Source organism: Neophocaena asiaeorientalis, unplaced genomic scaffold, assembly GCF_003031525.2.
Source record: "Neophocaena asiaeorientalis asiaeorientalis breed wild unplaced genomic scaffold, Neophocaena_asiaeorientalis_V1.1 scaffold276, whole genome shotgun sequence".
Classification (NCBI taxonomy): domain Eukaryota; kingdom Metazoa; phylum Chordata; class Mammalia; order Artiodactyla; family Phocoenidae; genus Neophocaena; species Neophocaena asiaeorientalis.
The window spans coordinates 364,276-389,615 of NW_020173725.1; the positions used below are offsets into that span (position 1 = coordinate 364,276).

Genomic DNA, 25,340 nt, shown 5'->3' on the forward strand with positions numbered 1-25,340 from the left:
CCCCCATGTCAGTAAGCCCTGAAGTGTCACATTCAATCTTGTTGGACTATTTTCAAGTCTGTTGTTACCAAGTTAAGCTCTAAAATTGTTTCATCCATAACGTAGATTTATTACTGGGAAACACTGTCCCCTGTAACTCAGTATCCCCTGAGATGACACTGTATCACGGCAGAGTTCAAGGACTGATGTCCATTTGTTTTCTAAGATCCCAGAGATGGCCAAAAAAAAGTACATGTTCCGTATTCGTACTGTTTAATAAGGCAGGAAAGTGGATACTGTTATTTTTATTCATGAACAATAACTAAACCAAAAAAGTATTGGTGCTCAAAAGAGGAAGTTTCGGTTCTGGAGGTTTCCTTACGTGCAGCAGATATGGGTGCACTGGCGCTTCATCTCACAGCCTCAGCCTGGTCGCAGGCCGCCTTGTCCACGTCCTCGAGGGAGCACAGCGCCTCACCGGCGCCCTCTCCTTCGGCCTCGAGGCCTGTGGGACAACAGGCATGCTGTAGGACTTCTTACAGCAGCCCTGTCCCCAAACTGTCCACAAAGGAACAGCAGAAAGGGGAAATCTAAGTACATCACAGACGGTGAAGTTAGGGGTCAGGGTGGACGGAGCAGCAGAGAGAGGTCCTAATATGTGTGTTAGGGACTCGGAAAAAATTAGGAGAGCAGGTGACATTGGTTGAGCACTTGATGTGTGTCAGGCCCCAGGCTAAGAGCGTCACCGTGCTTTGTCTCCTTTCATCTTCACAAGCGCCCTCTGAGGAGGAGGAGGATTATGGGGCTATAATGGGCCTCTCATTATCTCCATTTCACAAATGAGGAAACTGAGGTCCAAAAAGGGAAGTAACTTTCCCGAGGCTATTCCGCTAATAGATAGTGGAGCCAGGATTCAAACCCAGGATCCTGTCTCCAGGGCCCAGAAGAAGTGCTGGGTACGTGGAAAGCACACTCTGCCCCTGACAACTGAGAAGGCACAACATACATGTCAGACAAAGGGGCAGAACAGCACACCCCAACGAGGCTGTGCACTTACTCCCAGGTGCGGTCTAGGCTCAGACCCTTCTGGAATTGTTCCCTTTGTTCATTATCACCTGAGGCCAAAAAGTCAGGCTCACGGTCTCCCAACACTCTCCCCGATGGCCCCCCGATGAGTGGTGCCCAGCCAGTTCGCTCTCCTCCTTTCCCAGAGTCATGCCTACTTGTTTCCAGTCACCCCCAAAAGGATGAAGGTGTCACATGACCCTGGACACATAAGGAAACACGTCGTGGGCTCTCCCTGCGGGCAGGCCCCCAAAGGAAAGCTGGTCCTCTCAGTAACACACCAGAGTGAGAGTTCTTCCCACAGAGGATGGCTTTGGAGAACCACCGCCCGCACTTAGATGTTCAGACTTGGGTCTCTGGTCCACATAGAGCCACACTTCCCAGGATTTCTCAGCTCCCTAAACTCCCTCACACTCCCAGCTTGTCCCTCAGTTGGCAGCAGGCAGCACCAGGATTAAACGAGGGCCAGCAGGGGCCCTTCCTTTCCTCGCCCTCAAACCACCTATTCTTGCTTGATTGGATTCAAATCTTGAAGAGAACATGACGAACATTCAAACATTTAGGTAAACCGACTGGTTAAAACCCAAACATTTAGGCACACGGAGGTTATTACCGTTTCAGATCTGCAGGCAGACTTCTCCCAAGAATGCCCCCTCTCACATCCTTTGCTTTTCCCAGGATGTTCACCCCCTGGCCCCTTCCACCTCACTTCAGGCTCAACCCAGAGACGTGCAACACGGTGACAGGAGCAGCACAGGCCGTGTCTGGTTCTTCCACTCGTGGAGTGGGGTGAGTCACGTGCACTCCGAGCCCCGTGGGTTTCTCACCCAGATCTGGAGGTGGGGATGACCCAGCATGCTTTTCCCAAAATGTGGGCTCTGAGGGGTATGAGAGCCATCGCAGCGATGGGCAGAGGGCCCTTCTGTGAAACTCCCTGCTTCTCGGCGACCCCACCAAGGGCTTGATGGGGCACGTGGAGCACAGAGAAAGTGAGGGAATGACGTCTGGCCTCTGCCATGGAAGTGGGCTTCCAGAAAGTTACATTTTCCGGGTGGTTTCCACAGGAGAATGCAAAGTAACTTTGTAACGAGAGTTTGACTTCAAAGTAAAAATGCAGCCAAAAATGTAATGAAAATGCAAAACTGTTACTCTGAAAACACAATAGAGCAGAACTGCCGCTAAAGTTATGTAATGGGCCCTGTTTCCCCAGCAGGCCCTTATTAGACGGAGGACTTGGTTACCACATAGTTACTGTCAGTACCCGCCCCCCATCCCCGCTGCAGATTTAATACAGACCAGATCTGCCTGGATGACTTACCCAGAGGGGCTTCCGGAACCTGGTCTGAAAACTTAAAACTGGGGAAGAGCAGTGCCAGTTCCCGGCGGGCATCTTCCGAGTCCCGGCTTCCATGGACTGCATTAAAGGGCATTTCTGTGCCATACTGAGCCCGGAGACTGGGAGCATGCAAAACGTACAAGAAACGATTGTCTCATTTGAAAAGAAATGTTTTGCTCTCTGGCAACATGGCCACCAGCTACCAATCAGCAGCTGGCATTTCTGTGACATGGCTTTCTCTGCTGGAAACGCCAGGAACAGCAGCAAGGATGATAGTAGCCGCGGTGTTCTGGGCACGTTGCCAGTTCTTAACATACCTGATCTCATTTCATTTGTGCGGCAACCCTGTGAGGGAGACTCTGTCATGATCCCCAGTTTAAATATGCATGAGTTATGGTGTGAGCCCAGGAGCTGCTAGTTTATTGCTGTTACTACGGGGGCTAGGCTAGCACCCTGCCGAGGGCTTGGTACAGGTTGGCATAGTTAATCCCCCAAGGTCCCCTAAGATAATATTGCTAGGACTTCCCGTATGTCAAACAATGTTCTAACTTCTCTCTCTCTCTTTCTCTTTCTGCCTCTCTTCATCTGAGGCAGGTCCTATCCTATTACAGTTCCCATTTTCCAGATGAGGAAATTAAGGCAGAGGGATTAAAGCATGGATGACCCAGGGTCACACAGTTAGTAAGAGGAAGAAGAGAGATTCTAAGGTCGGTGCTCTGAACCACAACACTGTACAGCCTCCCCCGACAGGTGCTCATATCCCCCTTTTATAGATGAGAGAACTGAGGCTCAGAAAACTTAAGATCTGAACCCTGGGCTGTCTGTCATCAGCCCGGGCTGCCTCATATATGAATGTTCCCGGCCCCCTGCAACTGTTACGTCACAGTGAAAACTGCAGTTAGTTAGTCTCTTGCTAATTTCTTTCCTGTTGGTGAGGCGCCTCTCAGCTTCAAAGGCAAGACACAGTGGATTTGGCATTGGTGGTGCCAGGCTAAATATTCACACAGGGCCAGGGAGCAGACCAAGGCAGCCTAGTGCTGTGTGCAGAACAGAGCGCTCAGACTGTAGCGGGCCTCAGGACACCTGGGGTAGGGAGTAGGGGATGGGGGTTGAGGAGGTGAGTCTACACTGCACATTCCTAGGCCTCACCCAGAGTCTCTGACTTGGTAGACCTGGGTGGGGCCCTGGAATCTGTATTTCCTGAGTGAGAGTTGCAGGTGGCTCTGGGACCACACGACGGGACCCTTTGGCTGCAGAGAGAAGAACAGTGAGGATCCAGCTGCAGCCTTCAGAAGAGGGAAAGAGGCAGCAAGGAGGCACCCAGTGAAGAGCTGGGGACTGGATCAGAGGGAGAGGATGTCAGGGTCTCCTCAAATACATAACAGGGAGGTCAGGGACTCCCCTAATGTATGACAAAGAGGGAGCTTCATGGCCATCGGAGAGCCTTCTGTGTTACCCATGGTTCTGGGCTGAACGTCTAGCAGGGCTCTCAGCTTCCTTGGATGCAGGTTCTGAGATGGATGCGAGGACCACAGCTGGTGACATCACCTGTCAGGCTGCTCCCTCCTTGCCACATCGGGGTCACAGGGCCCCATGAGGGTTTGCCAGGCGGTGACCACATCCTCGGTGCCCTCAGTCCTGCTGAGGTTAAGGAGGTGGCTTGCTCCACTGCATACGTGATGTACCAGCTTCTCAAATGCCTCCTGGCACAGGGAGGGAAGACAGTGAGCCGGGGCAGGGGCCCCAGGGCCTGCAGAGGGCCGGCGGGCCCATCCCACACACAGGATGGGAGACCGTCAGTGAACGGCCTCGCCACCGGCCTGCATGCCGCGGAGGGCCCTGGGGAGGCGGGGAGCCTAACCACACCAAGATATAAGTTAAAGGCGGGAAGACGAGGCTTCGAGTTGACTCCCTTGGGGTTGAACATGAGATAATAAGTTAGGTGGGAGCATTTAGAAGACCACAAATATGGAAATCATGTGGGTGCTGGATAACCAGGGGATGCGGTTGAGACTGTGCAACCCTTCCCCCTTCTTCAAGTAGCAGTACTCAGGCTTCCTTTGGGGAGAAACTCTTCCCCATTTCACTTGGTCCTAGGCCAGCTGACAACCACAATGCCTATCCACCCCTCCACATACACACCCCCTCACCTGAGAGGTGGAGCCCAGGCCCGCTCACCGATACCCTCCCTCCCAAGTGGGTGAGTCACAAGCAGAAGCAGATGGAAAGTGGTTGGGTCTGAGTCCCCCAACAGCAGAACCCGAAGTGACTGTCCGTGAGGTTTCGCTCCCAAGGGCCCCACCCCTGCCTTGGTTCTTCTTCTCCCCACACCTTCTTATGCAACTCCTTCAACTCTCTTCAGTTCTGGGAGTCGTGGAGTGTCCCTCCGATAAATTCCTTATTTCATCCCTTAAGTTGGAGTCAGACTCTCATCCTTGCTACCAAAGAATGTCTCCCTGATGCAGCCCGCAATTATGATTTGGAGACCAAGTTCATGGCTCACTTGCTGTTCATAATATTCTATTTTCTCCCAAACTAATAGCAATCTATAAACACAATGTTGGAGAAAGAGAAAGAAATGAGAGTGTTTTGGATAAGTGGAAGCAGAGAAGCTGACCTCTCCAGCTCTGTGTTGGTAGAAAAGTCGCATTTCTGCTTCTCTCGTGGCTCTCTCTTCATCTGTTAAAATGTCAAACCCAGCTTCCTGGATCTGTAGGAGATACATATATATATATATTCTAAAAGGGTAAAGCAAGCCCAAATTCACATTTCAATGTGTTGAGAGTAAAAGATGACGGAAAAGGCAACATTAAAAGCAGTGGAGACCCTCATCCTCCAATTCGATTTACAAATTGTAAGTTACTTAAATGGAATTTTAATTAAGACTCCTTAGAAGCCTTCTTTCCCCCCGAGGACCCTGCTACACAATGCTCCACCCCTGTTTTTCCACCAGAGGAGACATGAGGATAGTCTGTAAGGTAAGCGTTGTCTCTCTCACCTTCGTGATAATCTCATCCGTCTTCCCATGGACCACCGCATCTGGTTTAATGACTGCCAAGGTGCAGGCCTTCTCTGATGACACTGCAACAAGCTGGCGATGGTGCTGTCAGACGCTGGGCTCTCGGGAGCCCCTCCGCAGGGACGTGCAGCCCCGCACACAGCCCCCGGCTTCCCTCCCCTGGCCTCTTGGCTGTGCTTGTGCAGACCTAGACTCTAGTGGATGCAGGGGTCTGGCTCCAGACCCCAACCTTAGCCTGGCTGCAAGGGACAGAGACATGCAAGGGACATGAACCTGGGAGGGAGGGCGTGGGGAGGGAGGAGAGGATGGGAGATGGGGGAGGAGGTCAAAGACAACTCAGGAACAAAAACCAGAAACAACCAAAAGAGTCGGCTCTTGTCCCTTCCTGTCTGTCACCCTGTCGTGATTCTTGACCTCTAACTGCTGCCGACCGTGTTCTCCTCTCCGTGTGCCTTTTTGCCTTTCCCGGCGTGTGGTCAGTAGTGGCTGCCCCAGGCCCCGAGTTGGCATGACTGGTCAGGGCCAGCACATTCTACCAAACTGCGCCTTCAGTCTCCTCTGTCTCTGGTCACACTCTCCTGAGAATTGGCCGGCTCATTGCTTGGAGCCCAGGCACCAGTCATGGATCACCGGCCAGTCTACTGGTGGGCCGTGTCCATAGGTCCAAGCAGCCGTGGGGATGAGGAAGGTGCCGCGTGGCCGCCGTCCACCGCTCAGGCCCGCAGACGCCGTGGGGAGCCCTGTGTCTGGGCACAGACCCATCCCTGTCAGACTCCCGTTTGTATGGACTTGGCCTTGGTGAGCTACCTACACTCTCCACAGACTCTATATCCCCCCACGGCCTATTTTCTCTTTTCAACTTCTATATCAGTTGTGTTGTAACATGACAGTATCTGCACCTGAGGAGGGCCTCCTACTTTGAAAAATCTAAAAAATGTGGACTGCAAAGGTGTGAATCATTTTAAGCAAGCCAATTGATTCATTATTCCGTGAGCACTATTTCTAACATCCTAGGAACACTTGGACTTTAAGGGACTCTTACAATAAATCCCCTTATAAATTGACCGATTCGTGAGACCGCCTAGAGGTATAGGGTGAGAAGAGAAGAGACCGGGGCTGGGGCCCTGAGAACTCCAGCCTAAAAAGGGAGCAAAAGGAAAGAAGCCAAGGAAGGGGAGGTGGCGGAGAGGCCAGAGAAAACAAGAAGGAAAACGAGAAAGGTCTCGACATCTCAGACACCAGAGGAGAAGAGGGCTTTGAGTAGGAAGATGTTGGGGACGTCGGCCAAGCCCACAGAAGGATGCCATAGGCTATGACGGGAAACCGCCCGCTGGATTTGGCACCAAGAAGGTCACTGGAGCCTTGGGGAGCGGCAAGGGGGCAAGGGCGGAGGAGAGGGTGGCCCAAGGAGTGTGGACCACGTTCAGGAAGCTAGGCTCGGGGGAGAGGAAGGCGAAGGGCAAGGGTAGGCTTTGGGTAGTTTTCTAGGTGGAGAGACCTGATTTGGGAGAAAATAATGGGGAAAGGAAAAAAGAGGTCATCCCAGAAAGAGACAACAAACGTTTCCTGCAGAAGCCAAGTCGCTGATTTCCTTTTCACACTTGGTTTCTTGCTCTCCTAAACTGTGCCTCTTCCCTTGTTAGGATCCAACTCAGAAAGTCCTCGTCATCCACACGTGAATAAGCAGCTTTTCTATTTCAGGGAGTAATCAGAACGTCCTTCTCTCTCCAGCTCGGTTCTTGAGCTGCATCCTGGTCTCCCCTGGTGTCTCAGGGACCGTCAGGAGGCACCTTGCCAACAACAGCCTCTCTAACCTCTGGCTTCTCTTCCCACTGTCAGGTCAAGGCGTTCTTCTCATATTAAAGGTTCAGGAAGAACAGCAGTGCTCAGGAGTATAAAATCCATGAGTTAATACTTGGGGCATAAGTGGAAGAGGGTGCAGGGCTGTGGGGAGGGAAGGGGTTCAGTACAGCTGACTTTCTGACACTTCAGAAAAAAGGCGAAAGAAGCTCAAACTCTTTAGCTCAAATAAGGACTAAGGGAACACCAGCATCATTACTTTACCTTATTAGTGTCACTCCCTCCATCTTACTAAGGGAGCCTTTCCTGATGCCCAGAAATTGCCATGAAACTCACAGCTGTTATAACTGATCATGATCAGAAAGCTGTGAACTGTGCCCAAGATGCCATTAAAGGGCAGGAGGGACACAACACAGTATGTTTGAAGTCAGGTGATTGGAGACAAAATATTTTATGGGTTATCTTCCCAGAGTTCAGATCGCTCAATAAACTGATTACTCATATATTTTATAAAGACACATCAGGGACTTCCCTGGTGGTCCAGTGGTTGAGACTCCGTGCTTCCAGCAGAGGGGGCGCAGGTTCGATCCATGGCAGGGGAACTGAGGTCCCACATGACGTGCAATGAGGCCAAAAAAAATTAAAAAATAAAAAACACACATCAGGGCTTCCTTGGTGGCGCAGTGGTTAAGAATCCGCCTGCCAATGAAGGGGACACGGGTTCGAGCCCTGGTCCGGGAAGATCCCACATGCCGTGGAGCAACTAAGCTCGTGCACCACAACTACTGAGCCCACGTGCCACAACTACTGAAGCCCACGTGCCTAGAGCCCGTGCTCCACAACAAGAGAAGCCACCGCAATGAGAAGCCTGCGCACCACGACGGAGAGTAGCCCCTGCTCGCCGCAACTAGAGAAAGCCCGCGCCCAGCAACAAAGACCCAACACAGCCAAAAATAAATTAATTAAAACAAAACAAAACACACCCACATCAAATCCGAGTCTGCTCTGCCTTCTTGCCATGCTTGTTGGTTCTGTACTCACCCGCATCCTCATCGTCACCATCTTCCTTTTCGTGGGAAAAGCATTCATCTTCATCAGAAAGAGCCTCATCTTCAATCTAGCACAAATTGGTCATGGACAGTAAGTAGTCAGCTAATTAAAACTCCACAAAGACCTTCAAAACCCAGCAGAAGCCAAATAGGTGAAGGTCCTAAACGCAGAGCAGAAGAAGAGGGTCAAGATTATCAGCCTTGGGGCTTCCCTGGTGGCGCAGTGGTTGGGAGTCCGCCTGCCGATGCAGAGGACACGGGTTCGTGCCCCAGTCCGGGAGGATCCCACATGCCGCGGAGCGGCTGGGCCCGTGAGCCATGGCCACTGAGCCTGCGCATCCGGAGCCTGTGGTCCGCAACGGGAGAGGCCAAAACAGCGAGAGGCCCACGTACTGCAAAAATATATATATATTATCAGCCTTTTCAGGAACCTTTTGAGTAGTTGGGTGGTAGGGAGTGGGGGAGGGAGAGCGATTGAGGACCAGGAAATCCATGCTGACCTTAAGGTTTAGAGTCTGCCTGTTTCCACGAGCATCAGGTAGAAACTAAGGAAAAAGAAAGATGAAATAGAGAGCTGTCAAGAAGACAGAGTAAGAATTGAAATGCAAGTAAATAGTAAGCAACTGGCTACACAGTGCAGGTAGTACAGAGAGAGAGATCATTTATCTGTGGAGTAGGTACAAGCGTCTGTGATCTTCTTTCTTGGGGAAAAATTGCCACTTTCCTGGGGAACAAATGGGATTTGATTCCAATCCATTCTATGAAAACAGGGCTTTGCTCTTTGGAACTGAATGTGAAAACGTGAACAGTGAACGCGGAAAAACGTCAAGGCTCCTTTGGCAGCTGCTCGGGGCACCAGGAGATACTTCTTTCTACCTAAGGTGTGTCGGTTTTCAAAGGCTGACAATTTTTTGTGAAAAACTTGCAGTCCACGTTGTCCTGGAAGTAATTTACCAAAATCACAAGCAGTGCTGATCTTGTTTCTTAAGGTAATGACCCCTTTCTAGTTAAAGAAATGAACCCTCTGGGATCACAAGTCAAACTCAGGAATGAGAAGGGAGGGCAGGTCACCAGGAGAGATTTCCCCCTGAGGCTGGCTCCTTGTCCCCACTACTGGATTCGGAACTTCATGTCCATTTCTGAATTCGTTGTCAGCGTTCCAGAAACCCTGTTAAGAGATGCAGTGGGGATGAAAGGGAAATGGATAAAAGACGTTAAAGTGTTCTGGGTGAAGGGGACGACTTCAGAGAAGATTTCCTAGTGGGACTTGCATCCTCCCCTGAGCCCTCAGAGGCTCCCAGCCAGCATGGGCACGTAATGCAGCGTTCCAAGGACAGTGAAGACATCGGCGGGGCAGGGGAGGCACCTGCTGGCCTGGCCTGGGAGACACTCGTGGGCTGGCGGCTTACCACTCTCCGCTCTCTGCCTTCGGCCAGCACAATCTTTTCAGCCTGCAGCTGCTCTCGGATGGTTTTCTGCAGCAGCGGGGCATTTGCTCCTCTCACCAATGCCACCAGCTCCCCTCCCTAGAATACAGCACAGATGTCCTGCTCAGACCACACGATGCGCAACCTCCTTCAAGAGACACGAGGTTCCAAGAGCTTTGTTTACGAGCGTGCCCAAGGTCAAGGTCTGTGGAGCCCAGGCCCCTCCCTTCAGAACATCCTTCAGGACAGCGGGGAGTTAGGTGGGGGAGGACCAGGGCGCACTGGGTTGTGAGTGACTAAGGGTGGCCTCTCCTTGACTCCTTCACCCAAGTACCAGCTGAGCACTTACTATGCCAACACCAAGACAGACGCAGAGAACAGAAACACTAAACACGAAAAGACATAGCTGCCGCCCTCAGTGAGTGGGGTGTCAAGCGGGCAGAGAGTGGTCGTGTCAGAGAAACAGTTGCAATAGAATAAGAACATTGCTTTCATGGGGTACGAGGGGTCTGGGGCAAGAGCTGATCCCCAGCTCCATCTGGGGTGGTCAGGGAAGGCCTCACAGTGGAGGTGGTGTTCCCGGTGAACCCGAGTTCACCGCCTTCGCTTTTTCAGAAGTCTCCCTGCCCGTCACTCATGGAAGTTCACTGCACGGGGTCCTCCTTCTGTTTCCATCCCACCCTCAGAGGACGGCCGCTGTGTGACTGTGCTGAGCTGCTGCACGCTCCCACACGGCCAGTTATGATTACGCTTCAATCCCGCACGCTCCGGGCTCAAGCAAGGAGACCACTGCAGTAAGGATCCCATTTCTGCAACTGAGCTCTCATGCCAGTTTGGCGGAGGGCACTTTCATCTCAGTGCTTCCCACCCCTGCTCCCTCCCCCACCAGGTTTCTTCGTAAAACCTCAGTCTCCCTCGAGAAAGCCGAAGCTCAAATAATGTTTCACCATAAGCTTCCAACTTGTAATACTTGCAGTGCCAAGGGCAGGAGCCCAAAGTTTTCCAAACTAAACAACTCTGGCCCCGGTTGGCAGATCCCAGTTTCCCTGACTGTGCTATGAGGGGCTGGACCGGGTCAGGAGGAGAATATCAATCCACTGTCTTCAGGGCCTGGCAGGTGACCTAAAACCAGGAAGCCAGGTGTGAGACAGCCGGGGGCCCTCATGGGCCTGGAGCCCCGCGTGGATGTCACAGCCGAAGGCAGCCAGATGCCCTTTCAAATGCTGAACCACTGGCCGTCATCAATCACCCCTCTCATTTCTGACTTTGTATCAACATATCTTCACATTTTACAATGAAACGAAGGTGAATACAAAGCTTGTCTACCCCACGAGGGAGCGTTCATGTTTGCTGAAATGTCCCCTCTGCGGAGGTCTCCAAACTCTGCACTGAGAGTGAGACCTCAGTCAAGAGGTTCACTAGGGACTTCCCTGGTGACACAATGGTTAAGAATCCACTTGCCAAAGCAGGGGACACAGGTTCGATCCCTAGTCCCAGGAAGATCCCACATTCCACGGAGCAGCTAAGCCTGTGTGCCACAACTACTGAGCCCACGTGCCACAACTACTGAAGCCCGAGTGCCTAGAGACCGTGCTCCACAACAAGAGAAGCCACTGCAGTGAGAAGCCCAATCAGCGCAATGAAGAATAGTCCCCGCTCGCCGCAACTAGAGAAAGCCTGTGCGCAGCAACAAAGACCCAACGCAGCCAAAAACAAACAAACAAATAAAATAAGAGGTTCACGAACCAGAAAGAGCACAGGCCTCTGAGTGAGTCCTGCTCTGTCCCGGGTACTGCCCTCGTGAAGGCCCCAAGCCCAGAATGACTGCCCAGAGCTCCGCCCATGAGCAGCGCCATGATTAAGGGCATCTGTCCTCAGCCAAAATAATAGAGTCAGGGAGGAAACAGCATTCACTCGCTGGGAGCAGTGTGGCCTCTTGGTGAGAGGCGTCCATCTGAACCCTCGTGATGTGCAGCCGTGGGACAGTTCTGGACTGAAAATGTACTTACTGCATAAAACAGAAAGGTCGGCTCGCACCTCCCTCTGTATTTTTCGAGGACATCAAGACAGTCCGCCTCTGCCTAAAGGAAACAGGCTGTCAGCGGGGCAGGTGCAGGGACAGGATGGCGGGAGAACCGTGCGGGACACACACACCACACCCACCATACAGAGCACATACACATCCATATTGCATGCACACCACACACACACACACACACACACACACACACCAAACACACATACTCCTCATCCCCCACATACCACACACCGCATACATACCACATATATATACCACATATACATACCACACACACATATACATACCACACACATATACATACCACACACATATACATACCATACACATATACGTACCACACACATATACATACCATACACATATACATAACATATACATGCCACACACACATACATACCACATATACACACCACACACACATATACACACCACACACATATACATACCACACACATATACATACCATACACATATACATAACATATACATACCACACATATACACACTGTACACATATACATAACATATACGTACCACACACACATATACATACCACACACATATACATACCACACACATATACGTAACATATACGTACCACACACACATATACATACCACACACATATACATACCATACACATATACATAACATATACGTACCACACACACATATACATACTACACACACATACTATCAGCACATACATCCTGCTACACATGCACGCGCATATGTTACGCATAATATACACACATCACACACACATATCACATCCTCCCACACACCACACGCGTGCACGCACGTACATCACACAGTGACTGCCCTCCCCAGCTGGAGCCCTGGCTTGCTCTCTCTCACGCTCCTTCTTCTAATGCCTTTCATCAGAATCTTAACAACGGTCAACATACTGGTAAAAAGTGTTGCCAGTGTAGTTTTCTGAGGAATAAAATAAGGAGGATGTGATAGTTTGTCCTGCTCCGGATCAAGGGAGCTCCACCACTAACATCCCACATCTGCCCCGAGTGGCAACAACAGAGGAAGGTCCTCAGCTCACCTCCGGGTCTGATAAAGCTCCCCATCCAGACCCCTCCTCCGCTCACTCCACAGAAGCCTCACAACCCACTCCCACGGGAGGAGTGCAAGCCCTGGGAGCCCAGCTTCTCAAGAGTTAACGTAAGGGAGAGTCTCGCCTGTATTCACCGTCTCTGAGCCTCAACCCATGCAGCTCATCCAGTGTCTCTTGCATGCTTCTCTGGAAGTGATTCCCATTTCCATACACTGACCTGAGTAAACGTTTGCTGAAAGTTCCCCTTTAAGGAGCAACGATAGAAATCTTAAACCCTGTGCTCTGGAAGTGAAACTTCAGGGTTCATAGTGGACACGAGCCAAGAGGGAGTGTTGGCCTTAAAGTGGCCGCACGCCTTCCCGGCTCCGGCATCAGGGGCAGCTGAGCCCACAGGGACTGTCGAGAGGCAGGGTGGGGGGGAGGCTTCCTCTCTAGAGAAACTGGTATCAGCAAAAAAATCCACAACGGATGCCTTGTCAATTATCTGAAAAAGGCCCCTCAAACTTCCTGTTCCTGTTCTAAAATGTTTAAGTTTTTTACAAGTTGCGTGACATTGTGCTGAGAGAGGACCTTACTAATGCAAAATGCAGAAGGTCCAGGCCGACCTCGATCCTCATCTTCTGGAAGAGGCTCACCACAGGCTTGCAGGGGCCGCACCAGCCTTGGTAGACGTCGACAACTGCGTGGAACCAAGAAGCAGGAGCGCTCAGCAGGCACCAGCACCCCGCACGTCAGGCAAAATTGATACCTGCACATTCCAACCCCCTCCGATGGACAGCTGTTTGCAGGGATATTTATTTCGTGGTTAAAGGGATTTATTATCCCAGCAGAGTATGAGCGAGTGTGGCAACACAGCTTTCCTTCATGAACTCAGTGTTCCGAATTCTAAACACAATGACGTGAGCGTGGTGGAAAATCACTTACTCAACATGGATCCTTTGCCTTAAGGGACTCTCAGCTACATTCAGGGTCAGGCCTAGCACAGAGAAGCCCTCAGTACCTATTTGAAATAGACTGAAACTATCTCTTCTAAAAGGAAGAGGTCGCTGTAGGTGACCTATCAGGATGCAACCAACTCTTAGCTACTCTGGTAATAAACATAGCATTAACCTTTCCTCCTGATGCATTGGAAGCCACTTGCTTTGGGTAAAGGAGAGTTTTATCTTTAAAACTTCACTTTATCAAATCAACATTATTCTCCTGGAAAGTGAATCTGAGAGAGACCTAGGTGGAAACTGGGGTGCGTTTTTCTGCTTTGGTCCCAGTCTCTGGAGTGTGGTGGGACTGGGTGTGAGGGACCCTCCTGTCTGATTGCACTAGACTCCGAGGCCTGTGAGAAGCTAGGCAGCGAAGCCAACTCATGTGCACCGGATACGCACCAGACCTGCCCAGCCCAGTCAGACGCAGCAAGTGAGTGCTAGATGGTGATGGACCGGTGGTCACATTTTAAGGAAGGATGTCTTCCTAAAGACCTCAGCACTCAGAGCTCATGTCTGATCCACACAGGGGGTGTTTCTGTTCTGCAGCTAGAGTGCATCCTCATGGGGTCAGAGTGTGGACACTGCTTATAAACTACCAGCCCTGCCAGTTTTAATAGCATGCAATTTGCGATTTGACTTTTTGAAGATTCACATTTCAAAATTTTCACATCACATGAGAACTGTTAATAAACCATGATATAAATTACTTTTTTTTTTTTTTTTTGGCCATGTCACACAGCTTGCGGGATCTTAGTTCCCCGATCAGAAATTGAACCCAGGTCCTCAGCAGTGAAAGATCAGAGTCCTAACCACTGTACCACCAGGGAATTCCCTAAATTATCATTATTAAAATTAGCGTAGACTCTGACAGCACTGGCTTAACGCTGTGCTGTAGGACTCAGGGGAGGAGGCTTCGCAGTGGAGAGGCGACTTGCATTGGGCATTGTGGAAATGCCAGGCTTGGACGGGCAGAGAGGGAGGCCATGTGGGAAGCATGGTGGGGGAGTCCAGGGGCCGCTGCGGTTGGGTTGATCAGTGGTGGCAGAGATCACTGGAGGAGTGGGGAATGTGGGTTTGAGGAGTTCCATCCTGATTTACTAGGCAACGAGGGTTCACAGTAAGTTTTAGAAAGGAGAGAGAGTTAATATTTACTGAGCTATGAGAGAGCATCTGCACTTTGCTTTTCTCTCAAAAAATCCAGCAAGATAGGTATCATTATCCTACCATAGCAATGAGGAATGAAGTAACCAACCCAAGGTAAAAAATAAATAAATAAAAATTCTCAAGCAGTAGACCCGAGTTTTGGACCGAGTTTTGTCTGACGCTACAGCCCGTGCTCTTTCAATGACTCCAGGAAAGAAGATGCATGAATTCAACAGTATGGGTTAGTTCAGCCAAGCAACATAGTTTTGCAGAGAAAGTGAGAGCCAGGCTGGCTTTAAGAGGGACGAGGAAGCCAGACACAGGGGTGGCTGTGTTGAGGGAGGGGAGAAATGAAGGAATCCCTGAGACTTTGAAAATGTAGTGGAAAGACTGGGGGTGGCAGTCCTGTGGGTGTGAGAAGGACCACCTTTGAGCCCGGCAGAGAGAAAGCACTGGGTGGAGGCAGGGAGACGGCATCTGGGGAGGGAGGAGAGTGAACTAGATTCCAGACACATTGCATTTCCAGTACCAACCAGAGAGTCTAGGGCAAATAGCCCCAAAGTCAGCCAGACACCAGCAGAGGCCAGAGAGAAGGATCTGGTCCTCCTCAACATCCAGGCGGAGGATAAAGCTTCTTTGAGGCTCCTTTGAGGACAACAGCTTCACAGTTGAGGGATTTGGAGATTTCAATAGACCACAGGAACAGGAGAGAAAGGCATTTGGGTGACTCCAGGAAAAAAATCCTTGAAGAATTAGAGGACCCTGTATCCAGGCCCACCAAGGAGAACAGGTTCAAGCCCCAGCAGGAAAAAATTGGGACCCAATTAGCTGCCAATCTCTATGCAGGGTTTGCATTGCTAGGTCAGCCTAGTCATTTGTACCAGCTTCCCATCTCCTCTTGCACTCCCTGGCTCTACGAGGAGTGGTGGTGACAAAGGCACACTTCCCACGGTTGTGGGAGAGAGGTGGCTGCAGACGGGGGGAGCGGGGGAAGTTATGAAGAGATTGACTCTGAAAGGCAGGAAGCAGAAAGAGAAGCAAGGAAAGGAATGGCAGAGAAAATGAAAAGTGGGGGGTGTGTGTAAATCTGAATAGACTTTCGCATGTTTGAAGGCAGATGGAAGTGAGCCAGCAGAAGACCAGACTTCCAAGATGGTGGCTGACCTTGGAAGCAAATCTCTGCTGGTTCTAGAAAGAGGGAGGAGCCTGAGTTCCTGGCGACTGCTTGATGAAGAGGGGCAGACGAGCCCCCGCTGCCTTAGGTCCACACAGTTCCCTCGTGTCGTGCTTCAAGCAGGACTTGACAAAGTCCACGCTCAATAGATTAGGGTGCCTGGAACGTGGCACGTCCTCCAAAAATGAGGAGCTGGTGGCTTTCTTACTGTTGTTAAAGAAATAGAAGTCATGGTGGTTTTGCCCTGGAGCCATGTTCCGGTTGCACACAAGGCACATGGACAACATAGTTAAGACCTGGCACCATCAACAAAGCCTTGTAATCCCTCAAGTAGTAGAGTGTGGCCAGACTCACACCCACATCCTGGATCAATGGAAGCGCATTTATTAAGAACCCACTCGGCCCGGGCCTGGACACGTCCGCTCCTGATGGAAATGAAAAAGACAATGGCCCTGTGCTAGAGTCTGGGGGAAGGCATGGAATGCCTACCTTCACAGGGGCCACACCAGGTTGGGTGTGTGCTGGGGGTTGAGACAGAGACACCAGGCGGAAGTGACCGCACAGAGGTTCAGGAAAGATTTCATGCAAGGAGGCTGCTTTAGAACTGCCTGGGGATGAGAAAGGTTTCTACAGGTTGTAGAGGGGTCATGATATTTCAGGTAGTAGGAACAACGTGGATACAAGTGAAGAAGTGGGGAAACTTGTGGCATGTTCGGGAAACAGGTTGGAGCCGAGGACAAACCTCAGGGGACAGTGGGTGAAGGGGCTGGAGGGATGGGGGAGGAGGGCTTGAGTGCTGAAGTCATGGGTGCAGGGGCGGCGATGGAGAGAGATGAGAGCAGATACCAGCTGACCGAGCGTATTTATTTATAGAGAGAACTGAGCAGACACAGACATGGAGCCCAGAGATCTCTAGAGGAAAAGAAGCAGAGAAAGGAAGAGCTGGGGAGCAGCTGTGCTGGGCAGCCTCTAAGATGCCGCCAGTGAGCCCTGCCTCCTGGGATTCAAGCCTTTGTGTGATCCTCTGCCTTTGAGTGCAGGCTCCACCCAGGGCGAACAGAACAGGGCAAAAACAATGGGATGTTACTTTTGAGATTAGCTTACAAAAAGGCTGGGACTTTCGTATCTCTCTCTCTCTCTCTCTCTCTCTCTCTCTCTCTCTCGCTCTCTCTTTTCCTCCCTCCCTGAGCCCTGCTTTGGGGGGAGGAAGAAGCTACCGTGTCGTGAGCAGCCTTGTGGAGAAATTGATGACAAGAAACTGATGTCTCTGGTAAACAGCTAGCAAGGACCTAGGTCCTGCCAATGGCCACAGGAATGGGCTTGGAAGTGACCTTCTAAGATCTGCCAAAGCCAAATGACTGAGCATGGAAGTAAATCTGACTCAGTTGAGCCTTGACATTCTCTGTGTGACTCCTTAGCTGCAGCCTTGTGAGAGACTCCAAGACAAAGGCACCCAGCTAAGCAGCCCCTGGATTCTGGATCCACAGAAACCGTGGGATAATACATGTTTCGTGTTATAAGGCACTACGTTTGGGGGTAAATTGTTGCTCGGCAATAGATAATTGATGCAAGGATGACAGCGACAAGGAGGCCCAGTGACAGTGGCTTTGCTGTTTCCTAATGACTGTGCAGCCCCTGGTTCCACTTGCTTGGGTTGCCTGTCTCTCCTTCCAGCGCTTGAGTTCTGAGAGATCCCATATTCCTTTCAGTACCTTCCCCTTTTGTGCCTTGGGTAATTAGAAGAGGTTTCCGTTGCTTAACCAAACAAGCCCTGAGTATGGCTCACCATAATCTAAAAGAAGGGAACCCTGCTATCTGGCAGTACTGACTAGTTTCCTGAACTGAACTCACAGATGTTCAAGTCAGATATGTATTTAAACACAAAGAAATTACCTGGTTCTTTATTTATGAAACTCGAGGTTATAGGAAAAGGATGCTCTTTGCAGTTTTCTCTTCATTGTTCAATATGTCATTTGGCAATTTTGAAAAGGATGGGTCTAAAAAATTATCTTAAATTACCAGTTAGTCCTTTGGAACTGAGCATTTCCTCCCAAAGTTCCTGGGTACTGATGTTGACCTAGCATCAAAGAGAAACAAACGCTGTATTACTGAGGGTGCCGATGGGGAGACAATTTTATGTATTCAATTGCTCCAGGTATCTACCTATTGTTCTCTCTCTCAATGAAATACTTTACAAATACAGCTCAAGTTGTCATCTTTCCCCAATCCTCTCTTCTCTTTTCTCTCTCCTCCTGCCTCCACCCCCAAGAATAACCACTATCCTAAGAAAGTCTCATTAAAAAAATTTTTTAACTTGTTACTTGTCCAAAAACACTATATAAAATTGTTTCGTGTCCCTAAATATGCATAAATGGTACCATACTGAAGATATCCTTTTTCAATTTGTGTTTTTACTCAACATTAAATTTTTTTAAATTAACTTATTTTTGTTTTTGGCTGCATTGGGTCCTCACCAATGCGCGCGGGCCCCCTCCAGCCGCGGCGCGTGGGCTTCTCACTGCAGTGGCCTCTCCCGCCGCGGAGCACGGGCTCCAAGCGCGCGGGCCTCAGTAGCCGTGGCTCGCGGGCTCTAGAGCGCAGGCTCAGCAGTTGTGGTACACGGGCACAGCCGCTCCACGGCACGTGGGATCTCCCTGGACCAGGGCCCGAACCCGTGTCCCCCGCGTCGGCAGGCAGGTTCCCAACCACTGCGCCACCGGGGAAGCCCGACATTAAATTCTGACATTTATCTGTATCTATGTACAGAGAGATACTCTTTTTTTTGGTCTCTTTATACGTTTTATCGAGCTACAAATTATGTATAATGAGATACACAGAACTAAATTGCTACGAATCAATGAGTTTTGACAAAGGCACACATCCAGGTAACCACACTCCTATCACAATACAGGACATTCCATCTCCCAGAAAGTTCCCTCCTTTCTCCTCCCGGTCACTCCGCAGTCCTCATCCCAGGGAAACACTCATCTGCTTTCCGTCATAATAAGTTCATTTTGGGCTTCCCTGGTGGCGCAGTGGTTGAGAGTCCGTCTGCCGAGGCAGGGGACACGGGTTCGTGCCCCGGTCCGGGAAGATCCCACATGCCGCGGAGCGGCTGGGCCCGTGAGCCATGGCCGCTGAGCCTGCGCATCCGGAGCCTGTGCTCCGCAATGGGAGAGGCCACAGCCGTGAGAGGCCCGCATACCGCAAAAAGGTCATTTTGCCTATTGTAGCACTTCATATAAGTGAGATAGTACAGCATGTCTCATTTTGCACTGGCCTCTTTGGCTCAGCATATTGGGGGGTTCATCTGTGTAGTTGTGTGTCAGTGGTTTGTTCATTTTTATTCTGAGCATGTTCCATTGTATGACAACATCACAAACTTCTTGATAGAGAGTTTGGGGCTCTCATGAATAAAGACTTAGGAACATTCTTGTTAAATCTTTTTGTGTTCGTGTTCTCATTTGTCTTTGGTAGGTAAATACCTAGGAATTAAATTGCTGGGACATAGGGTAAGTAGATATTCAGTTTAATAGGAAACTGCCAGTGTTTTTCCTAAAGTGCTTGAACCATTTTAAACTTCTATCAGCAAAGTATAAGAGCTCTGGCTGCTCCACATTCTCACCAAAATTCAGCCATGCTAATGGTGATGTAGTGGTATCTCAATGTGGCTTTCATTTCTTTTCCCTGATGACTAATGGTATTGAGCACTATTTCATGGGCTTATCAGTCATTTGTATATCTTCTTTGAGAAGTGTCCATTGACCTGTCCATTTTCTTAAATTGGATTGTTGACCAATTTAAAGTATATTATTAGATTATATATACTTTTGGGGGGGACAAGTTCTTGTCAGACATATGCATTATAAAAAATTTCTCTCCAAGTTTGAGGTTGGCCTATTAATTTCCTGAACAGTTTTTTTTGAGCAGAAGTTTTTAATATTGATGAAGTCAAATGGATCAAATTTTAGTTTTATGGTTAAGGCTACTACGTCCTTCTTAGGAAACCTTTCCTCAAAGTCATAAAGATGCTCTCCTATTTTCTTCTGGAAGCTTTATAATTTAGGCTTTCACATTTAAGCCTGTGAGCCATGTGAAATTAATTTTTGTCTACGTTGTGAGGGAAGGATTGGGGTTAATGTTTTTTTCATGTGTAGGTATAGTTGTTTCTGCAAAAGTTGCTGAAAAAAATTTATTTCCCTATTAACTTCCTTTGTTGAAAACCAATTGATTGCATAAGTATGGGTTTATTTTGGACTCTATTCTCTTTTATTGACCTATTTATTCTTATGCCAGTACTATACTATTTTGATTACTGTAGCTTTATGATAAGTCTTGGAATCAGGCCGTGTAAGGCTTCCATATGTGTTTTTCTTTTTCAAGATTGTTTTGGCTATTCTAGCTCCTTTACATTTTCAGATACATTTCAAAACCAGCTTGTCAATTTCTGCAATTATTTTAATTGGGATTGCATTGAATCTATGGATCAATTTGGGATAAAACTGAAATCTTAACAAGACTGAGTCTTCCAGTACATGAACATAATGTTTCTTAACACTTATTAAATAGTCCTTAATTTTTCACAGCAACGTTTCATAGTTTTTGGTGTGTATGTTTTGCACATCTTTTGTTAAATATATCCCAATATCTACATCCTAAGTAATTAACAGTTGCGTTTATTGCCATTTCTTCACATTTTTCTCTTATCTACCTACAAAGTAGTTTGGTTTATATCAGAAATGAGAATCAAAGAAATACATATTATAAATAGTACATTATTAATAGTGTACCTTTTTGTATAATGTTTTTATTTGGAAATAATTTCAAACTTACAGAAAATTTGCAAGTACAGTGTAAATAACCTTTTCTTGAACTATTTGAAAGTAAATTACTGACTTGATTTCCTTTTATCCCCGAACGCATTATTCAACATAACCACAGTACAATCATCAAAGTCAAGAAATAAACACTGATATATTATTACTGTCTAATCCCCAGACCCCATTTAAGTTTTACCAATCATCCCAATAATGTCCTGAATAGCAAAGGATCTAAACAGAATCATGTGCTGGATTTATTTGTCAAGTCTCTGTAGTCTGTCTTAGTCTGTAACAGTTCTTCAGCTGTTCTTTGATTTTCATGACCTTGATACTTGTGAAGACTACAGGAGGGTTATTTTGTAGAATGCCCCTCAGTTTGGGTGTGTTTGGTGTTTCCTCCTGATTAGAAGCAGGCTGTGCATCTTTGTATTGGTTGGAATGGTTGAATTGGTCGGAACTGGTTGGATCAGTTGGATTGCTTGGAATTAGTTGGATTGGTTGGAACTGATTGGATTAGTTGGAACTGATTGGGATTAGTTGACACTAGTTGGATTGGCTGGAATTAGTTGGATTGGTTAGAGCTGGTTGGATTAGTCGGGACTGGTTGGATTGGCTGGAATTAGTTGGATTGGTTAGAACTGGTTGGGATTTGTCGGAACCGGTTGGCTTGGTTGGAACTGGTTGGATTGGTTGGAATTAGTTGGATTAGTTGGAACTGGCTGGATTAATCGGAATTGGTTGGATCGGAATTAGTTGGATCAGTTGGAACTGGTTGGATCAGTTGGATTGCTTGGAATTAGTTGGATTGGTTGGAACTGGTTGGATTGGTTGGAACTGTTTGGATTAGTTGGAACTGGTTGGATTGGCTGGAATCAGTTGGATTGGTTAGAGCTGGTTGGGATTGGTCAGAACTGGTTGGATTAGCTGGAACTAGTTGGATTGGTTGGAGTGTCAGAATCAGAAGGATGTTCTCTCATTGCATCCTCTCAGGTGACCCACACTGTTGATCTGCCCCCATACTGATGATGTTCACTTTGATCACTTGATTAAGGTGGTCTGTCAGACTTCTGCACTGTGAAATTATTCTCTTTCCCTTTGTAATTAATAAGGTTTTGTGGAGAGCTGCTTTGAAAAAATATAAATTAAAAGACCATGACAGGGCTTCCCTGGTGGCGCAGTGGTTGAGAGTCCGCCTGCCGATGCAGGGGACACGGGTTCGTGCCCCGGTCCGGGAAGATCCCACATGCTGTGGAGCAGCTGGGCCCGTGAGCCATGGCCGCTGAGCCTGCACGTCCGGAGCCTGTGCTCCGCAACGGGAGAGGCCGCAACAGTGAGAGGCCCGCATACCGCAAAAAAAAAAAAAAAAAAAAAAAAAAAGACCATGACAATTACCGCTCATTGTTAACACGGTATGCTAAGGTGTTTGTCTCTTTAAAAGGGCTGGAAACATGTAACATCTGCAAATCCTCTATTAAAGATCCATCTTTCTAAATAATTCATGCTTCCATACATTTTTTGTTTCTATGAAGAAAAAAGAAAGAAAAAACAGGAAAGTCTTCATGATGCCTTACATGCCGTAAGAGAGTTGGACTGGTGTCATCCTGATTCCACAACTATAGTCCTAAGGAAAATGATAGAACTCAGGAGTCCTCGCCCTCTCTCTCATAACAGTCACTTTCAGGGACTCAGCTGTCAGTCAGTGGCAGCTCTCTGTGGTGCACCCCCATCATGGACTGAGCCACACCAGGGCCAGGACTCTGGACAGCTGAAGAACCTCACTCCTAGGAGCAGCACAGGAACAGAGAGGTATGAGAAATACCTGGACCTCAAGAAGTCCTACATGAGGTAGAGAATGAATGGCGAAAGTGTGGCACCCACCTTTTGACCACACTGTCTCTTGATATCCTGCAATTCCTGTCTTAGTCACAAGAAGGAACCCTAAATAGTCTTACCCAGAGAGAGAACAGGGTTCCTGGGTTGGCAGACCCTAGAGCACTGCTTTCAAGGAGTTGACCTGGTAGACAGGCAACGCTTACACAGATGCCTCAGTGCATAGCCACCCCAACCTCAGCAAATGGGAGCACTTCCTTTGAGGACCGCAGTGAACTCAGAGCTCTGGGGAATACGCGTGGAAAAAGAATTGGTGAAAAATGCTATTACTCTCAAAGGGGATATAAGGTGTAAACACAAGAAAAGACAGTCTTATGGGGCAAAAATCTTAGAGCCACGACAGACAGCATTCAGACCAGCCTGGAAATGTCTAAAGGAGTCTCATCATAACAACTCTGCTGGTTATGTATTATCCGTCCTGTTTACATAAAGAGCATGGAGGCTCAGAGAGGTTGAGGAAATCATTCACAGCAATAAGTGGTAGGACCAGGTGCTTAGAATTGATTCACAGACAGAATACAGACAGAGGAAAAGTTTTATAACTCTAGAGTACTAGAATATCAATGCTGGAAGGCCCTTAGGTATAATTCACCCAACATCCTCATTCCACAGATGAGCAAGCTATAGCCCAGAGAGGTTATGTGATTTATCCAAAGTCCCAGAGCTGGCTAAGAGAAGAGGTAAGAACTACATCAAGTCTTCGACTTCCAGTCCGAAGATCTTCCCTTCCCCCCCCCACCCCGCCCCCTGCACACTGTCCTCAGCCTGACATTGCTTTCTCCCTTTTAAAAATCACTAGGCTTTTGAAATTCACATGTAAAGTGGTGGTGCCACAGAGAACAATAAAGGAGAAATCAGATGACTCAAGACCACTGCCGCTCTTCTCTCCAAGAAGTGCCTAGAGCCTGAGCACGTACCCTGATGGACTGAACTGACTATGAGACATTTTAAAGTGTGCTTTCAAAGGTATCCATATTATACATCATCCACATGATCTTATCTTATAAAGCCCTCCCTTCCACTGCCAGGACCCATGCCTGCATCACTTTAGAATCAACCACCACTTACTGTCCAGGACCAGGGAATAAAAGAACAGACCCTGGCTTATGGAGTCACTTATCACAGGCACAAACGAAGTAAGGCACTCTATAATGAAAGTGTAGCGCACAGAATATCAAAACACATTTCTTGAATAAGCGAATGATTTCAGAGAGTAGTGGTGTGAGAACTGGGTCTGCAGAGAGGGCATAGTTACAGCCACATGGCCAAACTTAAAAGGACCGATACCATATTCTCTCAGCAAGCCACAATTATACTTCAACAAAAAGAGATGTCAACGTCGAATTATACTGATTCATCTTTTCTGGTTTTTTTAGTTTTACGTTAATTCACGTTTGAGTTTATGGTTGCATAAGCATAAACAGCTTCCACCCCAGTTTATGTGTGTTTCTACTTAAGCGCACAAAAAATTTGTCATCACTAGAGATCCAAGATAAGGGTTTTTTTTTCCCCTTTAAGATGGAAGGTACAATAGTCAAGTTTGAGAACGCTGTCTGTCACATACTACTGGCAAACAATATCTTTTTTTTTTTTTTTTTTTTGTGGTACGCGGGCCTCTCACTGTTGTGGCCTCTCCCGTTGCGGAGCAACAGGCTCCGGACGCGCAGGCTCAGCGGCCATGGCTCACGGGCCCAGCCGCTCCGCGGCATGTGGGATCTTCCTGGACCGGGGCACGAACCCGTGTCCCCTGCATCGGCAGGCGGACTCTCAACCACTGCGCCACCAGGGAAGCCCACAATATCGTTTTTATACTCCACTTCCCGCTCCACACCATCCTCCTCGCCCCCCAACCCCAGTCAAGTGCTGGAAGGAAGCTCCTCTTTGAGGCTTACCTGCAGGGCCATTTCCTTCTTGCTCCCCATGGCACTGCAAAGAAGACAGAAGCTCTGTTACTGACAAAACGCTGCGCTGATCAGCAAGCCGAGACCCTCCCTCAGACAAAGCCCCCCCCCGCCCCTTTAAGTTAGAGTGGCAGCAAATAAACGCAATGATGCAAAATGAACACCCCACGGGAGAAGCAGAGCTTGCGGCCCGCGGGCTCATGCCTTGCCGGAAGATTTTCTGCGGATTTGCGGAGCCCCTTTCCCGCCCCGGAGCTGGCCAAGGGGTACGCGCAGAGGCCAGAGTACGGGCTCCCGGGCCACGCAGCCCGTCAGGTATCCGAGCGCCTGCCGAGGAATTCGGATGGAAAAAGTCTACAGAACCCTGCTGTTCCAATTTATTCCTGGGAAACTGAGTCACTGCAAACAGATACACCGTCTTCGACCTGCAGCGAGAGTTTCCAACAAAATTTGCCGCGACCCAGCCACGGTCGTCATGGCAACACAGCGCTGGCCTAAGGTGGCCAAGAAATAAACAGGAGTACACATAAGCCACGCCTACTCTGAGCCCAGCGGAAAGGCAGGAGGGTGTCCCGCCCCTTGCTGTCAGAATTGGACTGTAGGAACACTTTCATTGGCTAAAGAGTTTGTCCCTGTCTGGGACATATGAA

At 48.8% G+C, this 25,340-nt stretch overlaps 1 protein-coding gene across 1 annotated transcript; it reads right to left on the reverse strand.

The window, feature by feature from the left end:
• Positions 1-269: 269 nt before the first annotated feature.
• Positions 270-25,130, reverse strand: NME9 (NME/NM23 family member 9). Its single transcript, XM_024750748.1, has 12 exons — positions 25,116-25,130; positions 24,682-24,715; positions 18,099-18,156; positions 13,358-13,461; positions 11,685-11,756; positions 9,658-9,774; positions 8,241-8,316; positions 5,379-5,461; positions 4,998-5,090; positions 3,929-4,083; positions 2,363-2,499; positions 270-484 (listed from the first exon to the last, which is right to left on the reverse strand). Exons 2-12 carry the CDS (start codon positions 24,709-24,711, stop codon positions 390-392), a joined length of 1,020 nt encoding a protein of 339 aa, XP_024606516.1. The 5' UTR covers positions 24,712-24,715; positions 25,116-25,130; the 3' UTR covers positions 270-389.
• Positions 25,131-25,340: the final 210 nt, after the last annotated feature.

Excerpts from the sequence above, each read along its gene's own strand:
- NME9 (XM_024750748.1), bottom strand. The coding sequence starts at position 24,711 with ATGGGGAGCAAGAAGGAAATGGCCCTGCAG. Across the intron at positions 18,157-24,681 it reads AGAAGGAAATGGCCCTGCAG|GTCAACATCAGTACCCAGGA; the intron begins GTAAGCCTCAAA and ends CTTTGATGCTAG. Across the intron at positions 4,084-4,997 it reads ACCAACACAGAGCTGGAGAG|GAGGCATTTGAGAAGCTGGT; the intron begins GTCAGCTTCTCT and ends TCCCTGTGCCAG.